Below are 18,675 nucleotides of genomic sequence, written 5' to 3' on the forward strand. Positions count from 1 at the left end.
TCTCAACTCAATTTTAATGAACGCTTTATGCCCAAAAACGGTTCTATATAGAACACTAGGGTTCTCGACTCAATTTTAAAGAACCCTTTATGCCAAAAAAGCTTCTATATAGAACCCTAGGGTTCTCAACTCGATTTTAATGAACGCTTTATGCCCAAAAACGGTTCTATATAGAACACTAGGGTTCTCGACTGAATTTTAAAGAACCCTTTATGCCAAAAAAGCTTCTATATAGAACCCTAGGGTTCTCAACTCGATTTTAAAGAACGCTTTATGCCCAAAAAAGGTTCTATATAGAACACTAGGGTTCTCAACTCGATTTTAAAGAACCCTTCATGCCAAAAAAGCTTCTGTATAGAACCCTAGGGTTCTCAGCTCGATTTTAAAGAACGCTTTATGCCCAAAAAATGTTCTATATAGAACACTGGGGTTCTCGACTCAATTTTTATAGAACCCTTTATGCCGAAAAAGCTTCTATATAGAACCCTAGGGTTCTCAACACGATTTTAAAGAACACTTTATGCCCAAAAAAGGTTCTATATAGAACACTGGGGTTCTCGACTCAATTTTAAAGAACCCTTTATGCCAAAAAAGCTTCTATATAGAACACTAGAGTTCTTGACACGATTTTAAAGAACTCTTTAAGCCCAAAAAGGTTCTATATAGAACACTAGGGTTCTCGACTCGATTTTAAAGAACCCTTTATGCCCAAAAAAGGTTCTATATAGAACACTGGGGTTCTCGACACGATTTTAAAGAACGCTTTATGTCCAAAAAAGGTTCTATATAGAACACTGGGGATCTCGACTCAATTTTAAAGAACCCTTTATGCCAAAAAAGCTTCTATATAGAACACTAGAGTTCTTGACACGATTTTAAAGAACTCTTTATGCCCAAAAAGGTTCTATATAGAACACTAGGGTTGTCGACTCGATTTTAAAGAACGCTTTATGCCAAAAAAGGTTCTATAAAACACTAGAGTTCTTGACACGATTTTAAAGAACTCTTTATGCCTAAAAAGGTTCTATATAGAACACTAGGGTCCTTGACTCGATTTTAAAGAATGCTTTTTGCCAAAAACGTTCAATATAGAACACTAGGGTTTATTAGTCAATTTTAAAGAATCCTTTATGCCCAAAAAGGTTCTATATAGAACACTAGGGTTGTCGACTCGATTTTAAAGAACGCTTTATGCCAAAAAAGGTTCTATAAAACACTAGAGTTCTTGACACGATTTTAAAGAACTCTTTATGCCCAAAAAGGTTCTCTATAGAACACTAGGGTTGTCGACTCGATTTTAAAGAACGCTTTATGCCAAAAAAGGTTCTATAAAACACTAGAGTTCTTGACACGATTTTAAAGAACTCTTTATGCCCAAAAAAGGTTCTATATAGAACACTAGGGTCCTTGACTCGATTTTAAAGAATGCTTTTTGCCAAAAACGTTCAATATAGAACACTAGGGTTTATTAGTCAATTTTAAAGAATCCTTTATGCCCAAAAAGGTTCTATATAGAACACTAGGGTAGTCGACTCGATTTTAAAGAACGCTTTATGCCAAAAAAGGTTCTATAAAACACTAGAGTTCTTGACACGATTTTAAAGAACTCTTTATGCCCAAAAATGTTCTATATAGAACACTAGGGTTGTCGACTCGATTTTAAAGAACTCTTTATGCCCAAAAATGTTCTATATAGAACACTGGGGTTCTCGACTCAATTTTTATAGAACCCTTTATGCCGAAAAAGCTTCTATATAGAACCCTAGGGTTCTCAACACGATTTTAAAGAACACTTTATGCCCAAAAAAGGTTCTATATAGAACACTGGGGTTCTCGACTCAATTTTAAAGAACCCTTTATGCCAAAAAAGCTTCTATATAGAACACGAGAGTTCTTGACACGATTTTAAAGAACTCTTTAAGCCCAAAAAGGTTCTATATAGAACACTAGGGTTCTCGACTCGATTTTAAAGAACCCTTCATGCCCAAAAAAGGTTCTATATAGAACACTGGGGTTCTCGACACGATTTTAAAGAACGCTTTGTCCAAAAAAGGTTCTATATAGAACACTGGGGTTCTCGACTCAATTTTAAAGAACCCTTTATGCCAAAAAAGCTTCTATATAGAACACTAGAGTTCTTGACACGATTTTAAAGAACTCTTTATGCCCAAAAAAGGTTCTATATAGAACACTAGGGTCCTTGACTCGATTTTAAAGAATGCTTTTTGCCAAAAACGTTCAATATAGAACACTAGGGTTTATTAGTCAATTTTAAAGAATCCTTTATGCCCAAAAAGGTTCTATATAGAACACTAGGGTTGTCGACTCGATTTTAAAGAACGCTTAATGCCAAAAAAGGTTCTATAAAACACTAGAGTTCTTGACACGATTTTAAAGAACTCTTTTTGCCAAAAACGTTCAATATAGAACACTAGGGTTTTTGAGTCAATTTTAATGAATCCTTTGTGCCCAAAAAGGTTCTATATAGAATACTAGGGTTCTCAACTCGATTTTAAAGAACGCCTTATACCTAAAAAGGTTCTACATTGAACACTTGGGTTCTTAAATCGATTTTAACAAAATATGATGCTCTTTGCCTTTAGTTCACAGTATAATCTTCATTTTAGACCTTTTGGATTTCGACAAATCAACATACCAGAGTCTCGTGACCACTAGCCCCAGTGTTATGGGTATAGCAATTGCAGAATGTTGTAACCAGTTTCATTTTCTAGTTGAGCATTAAGCGAAGGCCTTGTTCTGGGAATAACCCCGGGTCAGAGCCGGCCCGGATCACCGATACGCACTGAGGATTGGTCAGGATTACGGGAGAATCTGATGACGCAGGTCGTTCCTAAATGCTGTGGGATCAGATCCGCTCCCTGAAGTGGGAGAGATCCCGGAGGAGAGGCACTCAACCATCGGTGAGTGTTTCTGAACACACTGTTCCTTGATTGGGTCTTCAGGCGAGATGTAGAGAGAGGAACTTCAAAGAGCGTGAAGGTTTGGCTTAATCTCGGCGGACTCGGTTCTGTAGCGTTTCATCTCTGCTGACTGGAGTTCTTCATCAGCTTTGAGATAAAGGAAGCTCCTCGGGTGATTATTAGCGATAATGAAGAGTTACCAGTCAAAAACACTGGTGTCTTCAAGAATACAGTGAAATGTGTTACCGATATTGCAATTACACCCATTCACAAACTTTATTACACTCTTAAAAATAAAGCTCACAAAAGAGGGTGTTTCACTGATCACTTCTTAAAAGAACTATTTTTTTTCTTAGTGTGAAGAATATTTAGCAATCAATGGGACCTTATTTTCACTATTAATAATCTTTTGTGCAATGGATTATGTTTATAAAGGTTCTTCATGGAACCAAATAAAGAATATTTATCCATCCTCGAATAAAGCGCTTTGTTTCAAAGGAGCGTCACACAGGAAAATAAAAGTGTTAAAGTTGCGTTAATCAGGACAGGGTGAATAAGTGAAGAAAAAAATCCATATTTATAAATTGATACACTGTAACCACAGGCTTCTGGTAACGGTCGACCGCAAGTTTAGTTCTAGCGGACGAGTGACCTCTGACCCCATGCATAACGAGTCACCTCTGAGCTTAGAAGAGCCAGGATATTTTTTAATACAATTATGTATCCTAGAATGTATATTATGGTTTAATTTTTTTTTGGAGTGAAATACTCCTTATTTTGTGCTTACAATGATTTAACATCAATAACCATGTATTTTTTGCTTGTATTTGAAGTAAAACCATGGTTTATTTCCATAAGTACTAACATGACATCATAACCAAGAGGGGATCATTGTAGTCTGACTTTGCATTTTTAATGTTTGTTAATTAAATTGTTTCTTTATTTGTTGCCTTTCCAACTAAACCCTTCCCAATCACAGGTTTAGATCCATTAAACTGATTGTTGATCTTTGGCTTGACCTCTGAGAGGACATTGATTTACTGTAACCCTATACGCTCCTCTCCCAACAGATACTTACAAACAATTACTTGCATTTAACGAGCTTGAAATATTGAAATATTTGCTACGGCAGTCACTTATCCTTGCTCAACACAGAAATGTTCCTCTAGTTCAGAAAGACTAACAAGTAGGCTACCACAATCTGGATGTTTTAAATGCCTAGTTTGGCTACACAGGAGTTTTTTGGACATTGTATTATTTTAAGAATCTTGGATATATTTGAGACCCTTAAAAAGTATTGCATGTCATTCTTTGTCACTGTACTTTTGTTTTCACTGGTGAATTTCATATTTTGATGCTTAAGGTTCTCTACATTTTCCAAATATGCCGCATGAATATTTTGTTGTTTTTTCCTTGCATATGACCAACAGGAAACGGCACGACGCGAAGAAAAACGTCGCATCGCGCCGCATCTCTCTCTCTCTCTCTCTCTCTCTCTCTCTCTCTCTCTCTCTCTCTCTCTCTCTCTCTCTCTCTCTCTCTCTCTCTCATTCTGACCGCCTCTGATGGCGTTTAACGCGCGTTTGAGCATCACGAGCGCCGTCATCCATGGGGTTAAACAGTGTAGAAGGCAATTATTCAAATCCTGCAGCACTTCCACCGGATTCGGGCTGCGGTATCATAGCAACAACACCCGAGAAGCACACACACACACACACACACACACACACTAGAGAAACTCAGCTTCCAAACCCGAAGCACAACTCTCCGGATCAGAAACCTGCGCGCGCGACACTCCCCACAGCAGAAGAGCGCGAGTCGAGCGCGCGCGCGAATAAACGGCTGAGACGAGCGCGGGAATATTCCTGACTGGAAATAACGAACTTATTTTTTTCCACCTAAGCGCAAAATGTTCTCTTCAGAAGGGAGAAAGTTTTCGTTTAATTGCCCGAATACGAATTTATTAGCCATATTTGACGGTAAGCGACCGTTTATTGTTCATCTCATTGTGTTGATGGAGTAAATGCTTGGTCGATGAATGATATAAATGATTAATTTATCAACGCGTGACTGGGTATCTCCAGTGTTTTATGTATTTTTAGGGCTCGTTAAATATACCGAATGTCACGAGCTGTTACGCATGTTATTTTCTACGCATAAACCCTCTGGTTTTCCAGTTTCTGTTCAGTTTTACCTTCATTTTTGAAAAGCAGGCTGTTTTAAATTACCATTATTGGTAATTTCGTTTAATTCCTTCTTCAGAAAAGCCCTAAATAGAAGCATGTAGCAGTAGCTCCTTTTCAAAATCACCATTTTATGTGCAAATAACACTAAAACTATCATATTTACATACATTCGCCTGTTTTCACGATCCCCGTGTCTTTATTGAGATCGTTTGGATTTTTGGTAACACCACATAAAACTGTCATACACGAACATTAAGCTTAATTGACTATAAATGTCCTCATTATTGAATATCACTGATCTGTTAGAAAACACTGAAGAGACGGTGGGTTGTTCATTATTGGTTATTGATTTGAAGGACTGAAAACTGTATATCTGTAGGCTACTAATAGTGAGGTGAACCTGTCAATGTTTCCGATTTATAAGGCTCTTGGGTCATATATGATCAATGCATGTTATGTTCTGTGTATTTCACTGTTAAAATCTTTCTTTTAAAGGTCTTAGATCGTACTAGTAAATAAATTTCAGTTAGGTTATTAAAAACCTTAAAGATCTTCCAGTGAGAGACAGTGTCAGGTATACAGTTGACTTCTTTGTGCTGAATGAGGACAGTGTTTTCTGCATGTTTGTTACATCACTGTGGTTGACATATTGTTTCCAGTCAGTGCAATAATTAATACAGAAATGCATGAGATGTGTGATATCAGAGCTTATTAATGCATCCAAAGTGCATAAGAACATGTTTAAGTTGACCATTAAAGTGCGTAAAGTGATTGACATGCATTAACCATGCAACAGAACTGACATATACAGTATATGCTGAAAAAACCACTAAGTGCTTCTTAGCTTACATTAGAGACGACAGCCGGTTGAATCAAACCCCTTTATTGATGAGAAGAGGGATTTGTTGCAACTGGACTGACATTGAAGCGCAGATTCCTTATTGTAATCAAAATCTGCATTTGAGGCCAGATCCTTCTTTAGTCCGGGTCAGTAGCCTATGGATTGCATATTTAATTTGATGCATGTGATAATGAAACTGTGACAGTCAAATTGAATGTTCAACCTTTTTGCCCTCTAGAATTTCTTTTGGAAAGTATATTTTCAATGAACAAGTAAGCCCTATTGAGTAAACCGTGCATCTGTCCCTCGCAGTCATTAGTTTCAATTAGACATGTCAATAGCAGTGAGTTCAGTAATGGAGGTGTTCTTCAACACAGGTGATCCAAACCTAATCTAGTTCGTAGTTTCTTGGAGCTTTATTGATTGTAAGTGGCAAGACTGCAACTCACACAATGTATAAACCAAATCCAGAGGAAAAACAGCATGGATTTTGCTTTTTTTTTAACGGCATATTATTCGTTTTCCGCCCATAAATGAATGTCAGAAGCATATGCTTGGGAAAAATTTGTGGAGTGTTATTTGTTGACTTGTGCGCCCCGTGTCTTGGATGGTAATAGCTGTCATTTCTAGCCCCATTACCTTTATGTTTCTCTACACTGCATGATGATGGAAATCATATTTCAGCTTCGTCTCTTTACTGCAGCTAGTTTTACACGCAAATTCATTCTGACAGTCTTGCGCAATGCTGTCATTTTGTGTTTTGTCCTCATGATGTTTATTTTCATCTCCTCTGCCCTTCAGATATGAATGTAAAGGTCATTGTGATCCATAAATCCTTCTCGCCCGTGTTTGAGATGTCAATTGATGTGTGAAGTCTCTGTGGATCCCGCCGCTCGTTTCTCTGTTCGCGCGGATCATCTGCTGTTTGCTTTGATGTGGAGAGATTCGCACACACCTTTGAACTCGCGCGGCCTGCGTGATCTTCTGTTTATCTGGACTGTCAGAGCGTTTTCAGCTTTATTTGATTAAACGTGGAGTCTTTCGTTGCCAAACACTCTCAGGAATTCATCAAATCTATAAAGCTTTGTGGTTGGAAATATAGAAGCAGTGCCAACACAGAAGTCTGCGAGCCTTGTTTCTTAAGGGCAGTTTGTTTTGTAATGTCAGTATCTGTATGCCCTCCAAGTTTTGATGTGTTCAGGCTCGACTAGAACAGGTTTTCCTGCTCGAATGTTGATTATATTCTCCATTGTTGCGGCTCCTTTCTTCTCAGTCTGTCAGTAACACTCAGTTCACTTCCTGCTTTATGAAGCCCCTCCTTCTGAAAAGCACACTGTGCTCTGATTGGTCAGCTGGAGCAGTGTGTTGTGATTGGTCGAGCGCTTCGAGTGTGTTTGGGAAATGTTCATTATGAGAAGTAACATAAAGATGTTCCAATAAGGAATGCATTTACTCTTGTAGAAATCCTTTTGAACCAATTAGCAATGTTTTTTTTCTGCATTTATTAACACTAATTTGCAGTGATAAAGGTTTTCAGGGTAATAATGCAGTACCAGAATGTTCATGAACATCTGAATATTTATGTCATTAAATATTCATGAGCTTTGTACAGCCATATGAACTTGACCAGCATTGTCTTTTGTCTCAATGTGTGATGAAAATAGGATGAAAAACACTGTTATGATTGATTATATTGTTGCAAAATTGTAATCAGTAGTATATTATCTAATAGCAAAGTTTTTTGTTACTATAGTCGGCCAGTTCTGTTTATAAAGTTGCATACAGTTACTATAAGTATATCCAACATTATCTGCATACATACAGTACACTCGTGTAAAGCAATTATAGAATCTGATTTGATTGTGTATATCATCTTAAAATGCAACCATATTGTCGCACGGCTCTAATCTGCTAAATGCAACTATAAAAGGCATGAAGACGTTAAGATATTATAAACATAAACATTAGAATTTTCTATGAAACTGTGTATATTGTGAAATGTGCTATACAAGTGAATTTGTCTTGATTTAAAGACGAGTGCATTTCCACAGATTGACCAGCCATAAACTTTAAGCATTACATTTAGTACAGGTCCATAAACGCTTATATTACTGATGTGTTTGGTGATGACAGGAGGGAAAGTGAATATTATATACCGTGTTGTGGATCTAGTGGGACGTCAGACGCCAAATACTGAGGGAGATAAAAGTGCACCGTTATTCACCCGATGTTAGCGAGTTAAATCACGAGTTTTCTAGAATCGTAGCTGTATGAAAGTCAACTCTGTTATTCTGTTTACTGGCTGAGAGATTCATGACTGACGAGAACATGTAATTACATGCTTCATGTTTACTCTCGTCGGGTTTATGAAGCCTCGGAGGGTCATTATCGTGTCATATCTGCTGATTCATGGTAAATCAATGTCTATCTAATGTGTTGAGAGACTTTAATAAGCGGGAAGTGGCAAAGAGAAATGGACACTCAGTGAGTTTGCGGAAAGAAACTAATTCACTTTTCTCCTCTTTTCTCCCCTGATGATTCAGGACTAATGAACCCTGGAAACTCAAATTTTCCTCTGGAAGACAATATAAAGATTTAATTGGTGCCATAAATTATTCTGCAGAAATGTGAATGGGTTCACGAAGGCAAGTGCAAAGTCTTGTTTTGATTAAGAATATGATATAAACATACAGTGTGTTATATACTATACCGGTGGACAGTTTCTACACACTTTAATGAGGCGGTGAGATCCTTGAGAAAGACTGAAGTAATTCATCTTTGGAAGTTTATAGGAAAAAAAAATATACTATGGAAGTCAATGAGACCAGAAACTGTCTGGTTACTTATATTCTTCTAAATATCAAAAAAAAAAAAATCAGCTGAATGGATTTGAAAATGGTGAAACTCGACTGTTTAACTCTGGGGGAGTGGAAAATTAGCCTAAGTGGAGTATCCCTTTAACCAAAATCTAATGTTGATTAAAATGCTAAATTCAGTATTACATTGTGTGCATACTGTAGATGAATATAGAGACACCAGAATAACAATATTCATGATTCTGAAGCTGAAAACAGATTATTCTAGATGAATATGATGATTTCTGTCACTGACTAGATATATTTATAATAATATTGGACACTTTTATCATAATTAGGACCAACAAATATTCCCCCATTGCATTATTATACATTATATTCAACATTATATAGTAGTTTAATGTAGTACTGACACTAAAACGTTTTATTTTGGGGTAACTATCCATGATACACATTGTTGCATCGTGATATATTGTCACACCCCTAGGACTCTATGATATTTTCAGCTGTAATCATACATGCAACAAGATGCTTGAACCTGTTAGCCTGTCGCTCACTCTCGTTCCCACAGTTCGTGACAGAATCAGCTTTTATGTCAAATCAACACCAAACAGAAAAAACAGATGCTTTTCATCTTTCTGTTTGGAGTCTGAAGTGAATCATATCATCTGTCTCCGTCTCACACGGCTTCTGTTCTTCTTTTAGTCATGTGTGAGTGATCGCTGTGTGTGTTTGTGCTGCATTAACCCACACTATCCTTATGGTGTTCGCAGGATCCAGCGCCTCGCTCCCACTCCGCGCGCCGGAGATCCCGACGAACACTCGCCCGAGAAGAAGCTTCGCCGCGCCTGCTTTGTGTTCAAACTCTGAGCTTTCATCAGGATAAATGAGCTTCTGGGACGTCCATCTAATGAAGAACCAAATGCTGGTGTGTGACATTCGCTGAAAAATGGTGATAAACAAAAAGAAGTCTGTTCTGCTTTCGATTAAAAATACTGGAAAATTGTGAAATATTATTACTATTTAATATAGCTGTTTTCTATGTAAATATATAGTGTAATTTATTTCTGTGATTTCCAGCATCATTACTCCAGTCTTCAGAGTCACATGATCCTCCAGAAATCACTCTAGTATGATGATCTGATGCTAAAGAAACAATTGCTTAAATTGATCAAAAGTGACAGTAAAGACATTTATAATGTTACAAAAGATTATATTTCAAATAATTGCTTTTTATTCACCAAAGAATCCTGAAAAATTAAATGTATCACAGTTTCCACAAACATATGAACTGTTTTCAACACTGATAATAATCATAAATGTTTCTTGAGCATCAGATCCTCATATTAGAGTGATTTCTGGAGGATCATGTGACTCTGAAGACTGGAGTAATGATGCTGGAAATCACAGGAATAAATTACACTTTACTGTATATTCACATAGACAACATATGATTTACACTAGAATAATATTTCAATGTTTTACTGTATTTTTGATCAAATACTGCAGCCTTGAGCAAATGAGACTTCTTTCAGAAACAGTAAAACTTTAATATAATATATTTATGTGTTTTTGTTTGTGTTTAGCATTTATTATGATAGATTTAGTGAGTATGTGTCTAGTTCTCATGGCTTTTCCAGTCCACACTAATGTCCTCATGTTCTTCCCGTCTTTTCCAGGATGATTAATTGAGCGCCATCATGATTGCCACTGGGGGTCTTCTGCGAATATCTGCCCGGCGACAGGACTCCCTCCGCGCGAAGAACCGCGCCGAAAACAAGCGCAAGAGGAAAGCAAAGAAAAAGAGGAAGAACGAAGTGGTTGTGGTTAAAGGAAAGCTCAAGCTGTGTTCCATATCCGGACTGGTCGCTGCCATTGGGATTCTGGTGCTACTGGTTGGCGTCGCAATGGCTGTGATGGGATACTGGCCCAAACCCAATCCGCCGTATCTGGGATTGATGAACACATCGAGCGCTCAGAGGACTTACGAGAGCCGAGAGTTGGTCAATGTGACCGTCAGATGGGATCTACTAGATAAAGTCTTCAGGAGCTATAATGGATCCAATGGGACGGCGGAGGTGCATTCGGCTAAGCTTGGCGCGTTTGCTACGTTTATTAAGAGATATTTGTATTCCGACAAGCTGAAGGTGTTCGGACCTTTAATCATGGGCATCGGGATCTTCCTGTTCATTTGTGCGAATGCAGTACTTCACGAAAACAGAGACAAAAAGACCAAAATCATTAATCTAAGGGACATCTACTCAACGGTGATTGACATTCATAGTTTGCGGAGCAAGGAGTCCGGGCCGCTGAACGGTTTCGTGAACTACTGCCAATCGAAAGAGAACAAATCCCCGAATAAAGTCTCCTGGCCTTCTCCGGGCTCCGGTCGACACGACGCGAGTAGCACGAACCCATCCCGACGTCTGTCGACCACAGTCCCACGAGTTTCTTCTTTGGACAAACAGAGCTTTACGGACACGGTCTACAGTATCTATCAAGATCAGAAACGAAGCCCACCTGAGCTCAAACAATGGGAAACCAGAACAATCGTATCAACTTCCGTCAATGCGTTCACCCTGCCAATGATGAAGCTCAACAACCGAGGAGCGTCCGAAAGAAGGGGTTCGGATAAAACGGGAGAAGCCAAGAGAGAGTTTTTGGACGCCGAGGCCATTTGTAGACGTTTGGAGGATCTGGTTGCGTCTAGGACCATCACAAAGGCCAAAGTGGAACCGGCTCAAAGTCACCCAGAGCTTGCGCAGGACTCGGTGGAGGTTTATAGGAGTATCGGAAGTTTGCAAGGAGCTCCTCGAGTTTCTTTGCAGGGATCGCAGGTTCAGTTGCTTCCGCCGTGTTCTCCGGGCCGCAAAACCACAGGATCTCACCTGTCTTTAAGCGCTTTATCGGACTACTCCAGGTCTATTGATCTGGATATCTCTTGTATTCCTACAGAGCGGCAGGTGCGATCGAGGCGTCTCAGTTGCCCTCGACTGGATGGTCTCGGTGGCGGGGGCTACACCAAACTCGAGGGTCTTGGCGGCGAGTCCTTCGAGTCCACGGACAATGCCATGTTTAGTCATGGGAGCTCTGTTGAGATTTTGGAAAAGGACCACAATCAGACGGACCAAGAGGAGAGCGGCGTGGTCAGACAATACTCAAAGAAACAAAAACTCATAATGGTTTCTCAATCGGACACTACTTTAGAGGATGTGGAAATGGACAGTGTAGAAATTTAACTCGGGGATTCGCTATTGAGCCTCTTGGTTGAGAGGAAGCTAATGGTACGGTCACATTGGGGAAGTTTGTTTAGAGAATTTTCACAATTTCAATGGGAATTGACGGGATTGGGAATTTCCCCACTTGGATTTCACATTGGTTGAGTCGAGGACCATCTCAAAGGCAAAAGTGCAACTCTCATAAAGGCTTATTATATTTCTACAGGTAAATTGTATTTAAAATGCACTCCATTTGATGGTCCTCGGAAAGTAATTTCAGCGAATTTTCACAAGGGAAATCCTGTCATTTCAATGGGAATCGACTCGATTTGGATGGACTTTGCATTGGTAAAGTTTAGGACCATCACATAGGCCACACATTTCTACAGTTAAATTCTAGTTACTGTACATTTCTACTCTGTCCATTTTGATGGTCCCTCAGAAAGTAATTTCAGCGAATTTTCACAAGTGAAATCCAGTCATTTCAATGGGAATTCACTCGATTTGGATGGACTTTGCATTGGTCAAATTTAGGACCATCGCATAGGCCACAAGTTTCTACAGTTAAATTCCAGTTACTGTACATTTCTACTCTGTCCATTTGGTCTTCAGACAGTAATTTCAGCAAAGTCTGCTTGGCAAAAAAGCTTCATCCTCCATTACTTTTGTAGCGATGTATGAAGAACAGCTCACACAAGAAACTCCTTTAAACCAAGCAGATTTCTGATGGTCAGATCGTTGCGAAATATTTCGCCCTCGCGTGGATTCCTTATGAAATGGCTGGATTTCCACTTGCCCAAATTCGCTAAACAACGCTAAATGCTACCGCACCTTAAAAGTAATTTCAGCGACATTACGAGCAGTGATGGTATTCAAAAGAGAGCAAACGTTGCCTGAAATGTTGTTGATATGTTAGACCCAAAGGTCAGTGTTTAATACTGTTTCCTCAAGGAACTACAAGCAAAAACCAGATGGGAAGTAAGTCTCAGACTTTCAGCATGATAGCACAGCTATGCTCCACTAGATTAAAAAATTTCCTTTATACTTCCAGTAGTAGAATATTCGTGGCTGTTTTGTTTAGCGGTGAAGTTTGGCTGTCTGAGCAGCATGTTTTATACTGTCGTCTACTTGCACTTTTTTTAACCACCAAATTACTGATTATTTTTAGAAATTGACTTGATAGCAATATCTCATTTGAAATGTTCCCTGCTTGTGTGGGAAATATTTATGTTTGCATTTTTGAGATGTTGACTTACACTTGTATGCTCTCAGTTTTTACTTTTTTTTTTTTTTTACTTAAATGAACTCAAACCATGAGTCAAATCCAGACGTTAGTTAGCAAGCACAGTGGTTCATGTAGTTCAGTACTGTCTGAAATGTAATATCCATTACAGTATATTTAAGATATCACGAGACGCTAGAGTTTTGGGGTCAGTGAAAGAAAGATTAATCATCAGTGTCTCTTTAAAGCGGCCCAAGGGAAGCAATGCTGCGTTCCATCCAAAACCAGATGTTTGAATGAGAAAAAAAAAACAAGTAACTTCTGAGGAAACAATAGTTTAGAGTTAAAACCAATGGTTTTAATCTAATTTGGTACTAGAGTGTTTGTGTGATCTGAAACAGGTCAGTTTAACATGCACTGACTAACAATCACAGTGCACATACTATTACTTTTACCAGTTTGGATTGGAACTTCAAGTGTTGTTCTATTTCGATTGGAACTGTGTTCTATTTCGATTGGAACCTCAAGTGTTGTTTTATTTTTCGATTGGAACTGTGTTCTATTTCGATTGGAACTTCAAGTGTTGTTCTATTTCGATTGGAACCTTAAGTGTTGTTCTATTTCGATTGGAACTGCGTTCTATTTCGATTGGAACTTCAAGTGTTCTATTTCGATTGGAACCTCAAGTGTTGTTCTATTTCGATTGGAACTGTGTTCTATTTCGATTGGAACCTCAAGTGTTGTTTTATTTTTCGATTGGAACTGTGTTCTATTTCGATTGGAACTTCAAGTGTTGTTCTATTTCGATTGGAACCTCAAGTGTTGTTTTATTTCGATCGGAACTGTGTTCTATTTCGATTGGAACTTCAAGTGTTGTTCTATTTCGATTGGAACCTCAAGTGTTGTTCTATTTCGATTGGAACTGTGTTCTATTTCGATTGGAACCTCAAATGTTGTTTTATTTCAATTGGAAATTCAAGTGTTCTATTTTGATTTGAACTTTCTGTGTTGTTCTATTTCGATTGGATCCTCAAGTTTTGTTCCATTTCGATTGGAACTTCAAGTGTTGTTCTATTTTGATTGGATCAAGTTTTAACTTCAAGTGTTTTGATTGGAACTTCATGTGCTGTTCCATTTCGATTGGAACTTCAAGTGTTCTATTTCAATTGGATCCTCAAGTGTTGTTCCATTTCCATTTGGAACTTCAAGTGTTTTGATTAGAACTTCATGTGTTGTTTTATTTCGATTGGAACCTCAAGTGTTGTTCTATTTCACCCCAGAATTGATTGGAACTTCAAGTGTTGTTCTATTCCATGAAAATTCCAACTGTGAATTGAACGGAACGCAGTTTGATCCATGAACAGCTTGCGGTGTTAATGAACAGACGCTCGTGTGGGAGTTTGTCTTTGTTAAGGTGTTTAAATATAACTTTAAACTCTACTAAAGCTTCCCGGGTTAATTCAGTCATTTTGTCTCCATTTGCCTTTAATAGAACAATCAGATTCTGCTAATTAATAAACGTATTGAATGCAACTGAAAACAATAGCAAGCACCATCTCAAACTGCTAGTACTGTGTCCGACTCTGTCTAGTTAAACACACCCTTAAAAATGAAGCTTCAGTGATGATCAGTTTCTAAAAGAATTATTATTTTTCTCAGTGTGAAGAACATTTAAAAATCTAAAGACCCTTTTCCACTATAAAGACCTTTTGTGAAATTGATGTCGAGCTTTATTTGTAAGAGTGTGTTTGATACTCCAGTATCTCTCCATGGTGTGTGTGTGTTTCTGATATGGTGTCAGTGAAATCATCCGTTTACAGATATGAAATATGTATGATGAGTGTCATTGTCCTGTAAGCAGGTCACTATTCGCACCAGACGGCCAGTGAAGAAACCAGAGAAGCAGAAGCTGTCTTCAGGGCCACGAGTGATTCCTCCTGTGCTTCATACATGTCTGAATACACTGGACAAAATATTAAACTCACAATTTACAAAGATTAGAGTATATATTTGTCTTGTCTTTAATCCCAGTGAGGTGAACGTGAGATCGTTTCTCTGCTCTGGTTTGACTGGGTTTCGATCTCAGGTTCTGCACTAACGTGGAAAAACAGTGATTTTCTTATTTAACCCTTAATTTAAGCATGTTTTCTTTTAAAAGTTGTCCCTTTGCCTCAATATAACTTTCCATCCTGTCGGTCCTTTGTAAAAATCCGTGACATCATCCTGCAGGAAGTGACATCATTTTGGAGGGAAAACCACAGAATAAACATCAGTAAGTATTATTAATGGATTTGACGGATTCTGGGATGTTTATTTGGTCTAGAATCTGAAGTGCCGTTTGACACACTGTATGACACGATTCAACTTTCAAAAGATTATTAAAATATGAATATTATCTTAGCTGATGTCATGTGGCTCAAACACCAGAACCGTTATGAACAAACTTTCTTCCAGAAACGTCAATAGGACATTCATTCAACATTATCTGGTTCACAAAAACATTATTCATGGAACTTTTTTTCTGAAACGTTTTAGTTTGATGTTCGTCTAACATTTTCAAATGTTACTGCTTTCAGAACGTTCAGAGGACATTAAAAATAGCATTCCTTAAATGTTCCAATCCCTTAAAACTCATTTAAGAAAGGGAGGCTTACTGTGCTACTGAAAAATGCCAAAACGATCCGGTGCAACCAGGGCAGGACAAGATCAGACAGAACGGGAGAAACACCGGTGCACAGATCTTCTAAGAGCAAATTTATTAAAGGTGCAACACTTGACTAACGTTTCGATGTACAACTACATCTTCATCAGAGTCCTCTCAGAGTCCAGGACTCTGATGAAGATGTAGTTGTACATCGAAACGTTAGTCAAGTGTTGCACCTTTAATAAATTTGCTCTTAGAAGATCTGTGCACCGGTGTTTCTCCCGTTCTCCCTTAAAACTCATGTTTGACTACTAAAATGACATTATATGAATATGCAAATTAGCCCCGCTTCCACTCACTCACTCACTCACTCACTCAGAGATCCACTGGTTGACGATCACACACACACGTTGATCTGATTGGTTACAAGGTGGTTTGTGACGTCAGAAACCTCAAAGCGTGTTTTTGAGACTGTCTTTGGTTCACTGCAGTTTTAAGGAGGAAATACTCAGCAATGCTGTCCACTTATCAAAGCACACACGTGTGTGTGTGTGTGTGTGTGTGTGTGTGTGTGTTAAAGTGGATTAAAAACACCACACACACACATAAACAACATTAAGCGCTAGATTTACACCACAGGGGGACTTTAATCATTTTAAACACTGGACGTTTTGTACATTCAGAGAACATCCCGAAATAATTCATGCCTCAATGGGAACACTAGCAAAATGTTCTTTGATTTTGTTAGCTGGGAATATCCTGAGTCAGTGCTTAAAGTTAAATACTTCTGAAAGTCTGCTTTAATTGTGTAACCCATTTCAGTCAGCATGTTTGTGACCTCCAGAACTTTTTCAGATATAACCTTCAGTCTCTCTCTCTCTCTCCTCTCGGATCTGTATGTTGTATATCCTCGGATCAATAATGCTGCAGTTTGGCTCACGGCCTCATGTGCTGCTGTGTGATTTATGCAGCGCTTTCCTCTGTTATCCTCAGACTGTCTGGCTCTTATTGTTCTGTTCAGAGCTGTGGTACTATTATGAGTCTGATGCCATTAGAGCGAGAATAATTAGCACCGTTTCTCATAAACATACACTGTAAAAATGAATATGCTTTATCTGATCAATAAAATTGTGGCAACAGATTACAAGCAATATTATTTATTGAATTGAACTAATTAGAATTGAGTAATAGTTAATCAAATTAACATTCTAATTAATTCTAATCTGTACAATTTAATGAATAATATTGCTTGTAATATGTTGCCACAATTTTATTGATTAGATAAAGCATATTATTTCTTTCAGTGTGAGATTTACTGAAGAAACTAAGCCCTGTTTTACATGTAGAGTGTTGTGTGGTTGTCAGGGTGTTGCTATGCAGTTCTGAAGACGTTTCTGAGAACCCTATAATATATATATGAAGAGTTCAGATGCAAAAGCCTCTAAATGCCATTTGAAATTTTCAAAAAAGTTCAGTAATTTCACTTAAATAACAATTAATAGGTAATTATCATTGCCATTTAAGTGAAATCACTGAACTTAAATATACAAGCTTGATAAAAATCATCATTAAAGAAGAAAATTTCAAATGGCATTTAGAGGCTTTTGCATCTGAACTCTTCATATATATATATATATATAACACAACTTTTTAAGTATCTTCTGCTCACTAAGCCACATTTATTTAATGATAAATGAAAATATTGAATTAAATATTGAAATATTATTCTATGTGGATATATAGTAAAGTGTAATTTATTCCTGTGATTTCCAGCATCATTACTCCTGTCTTCGGGGTCACATGCAGTTTTTAGTCTGGTCTCTGTGGTTGCTAGGGCGTTGCTAATGTGTTTGTGTGTTGTTCTGGTCTCTAAGTCTGAGTTTTTTGTTTTTTTTTTTTGCTCTGTTAAAAATAATGACAGGAGGGCCAAGAAATAATTGCAGGCTTTCAGAGATTCAGTATAAACTGCTGGGAAATGTGGTTATTAGACAATAAAGCTTTGAGTTTGAGGAAGATAAAAGCTGATGAAATTAACTGGCATCTGATCAGTTTCTGTCTCGGTGTTGACTGACTGAAGAGATCTGGTGTTTCTCCACCAGGCTTTTTATTAGCAGAACCAGCAGAACTTTAATGGTAAACCAGTAAGATGATGGGTTTTGTAGCGGGTTCATTCTACAGCAAACACAGACATGTTCAGCAAAGGGTTAAGCGCCTCAATCCCAGTAAAAGACGGTTTTAAATAGCTCTCAAACATCTGAATTGTCTTATGTAACAGTCAACAGTTGTTTATGTAACTCTGCCAAAACACACCCTCAATCTCCCAGCATGCACTCTGGCTCACATTCAGTTTCCCAAATTTCATTTATAACTGAGAATGTGCAGCTGCTAAATGTTTCAATGTTTTGATAATGTTTCCTCTAACTCTTTCCCTGACAGTTTTTATTTAGTCATCAAACAGTTTTTTTTCTTCATCATTTTCACAAAACTTTCATGCCCTCAGAATAATCTTTTTGTTGTATGAATAGAATATCCAAACATGCAATATACCAAAAGGAACAGAGTATCTGCGTTTAAACAACAAAAAGTTTTATTCTAACTTTATTTTTTTCAACACTTAAATAAAAAACAGCGTTTTGAACAAAAAGCTGAGAAAATAGCGTTTTTGTCAAAGACTAAATGAGAATAAACTAGTTTCTGCTGCTTCTTCTGCATAACAGCGCCACCTACCGTATAACTGTGGAAACACGGGTTGCCGGTTTAGTTATAAACATGTTTTTTTTCAGAATGTTCAAACCGTACATTTTAAAAAATGCTTTAAAACTTTTTT

General features: G+C 37.8%; 1 protein-coding gene across 2 annotated transcripts; it reads left to right on the forward strand.

Annotated features, from left to right (window-relative positions):
- Positions 1-4,490: 4,490 nt before the first annotated feature.
- tmem200ca (transmembrane protein 200C, genome duplicate a) lies at positions 4,491-15,199 on the forward strand. Of its 2 annotated transcripts, XM_089125689.1 has the most exons (4): positions 4,491-4,900; positions 8,492-8,593; positions 9,538-9,692; positions 10,444-15,199. In XM_089125689.1, the coding sequence occupies exon 4, from the start codon at positions 10,465-10,467 to the stop codon at positions 12,001-12,003; it is 1,539 nt and encodes a 512-aa protein (XP_088981815.1). In that variant the 5' UTR covers positions 4,491-4,900; positions 8,492-8,593; positions 9,538-9,692; positions 10,444-10,464; the 3' UTR covers positions 12,004-15,199. The 2 variants fall into 2 exon arrangements, with proteins under 2 accessions (XP_088981815.1, XP_039512309.1); XM_039656375.2 differs by lacking the exon at positions 8,492-8,593.
- The last annotated feature ends 3,476 nt before the right edge of the window (positions 15,200-18,675 follow it).

This window comes from Pimephales promelas, chromosome 22 (assembly GCF_988280905.1).
Source record: "Pimephales promelas chromosome 22, fPimPro1.hap1.1, whole genome shotgun sequence".
NCBI classification, from domain to species: domain Eukaryota; kingdom Metazoa; phylum Chordata; class Actinopteri; order Cypriniformes; family Leuciscidae; genus Pimephales; species Pimephales promelas.

Excerpts from the sequence above, each read along its gene's own strand:
- tmem200ca (XM_089125689.1), top strand. The coding sequence starts at position 10,465 with ATGATTGCCACTGGGGGTCTTCTGCGAATATCTGCCCGGCGACAGGAC.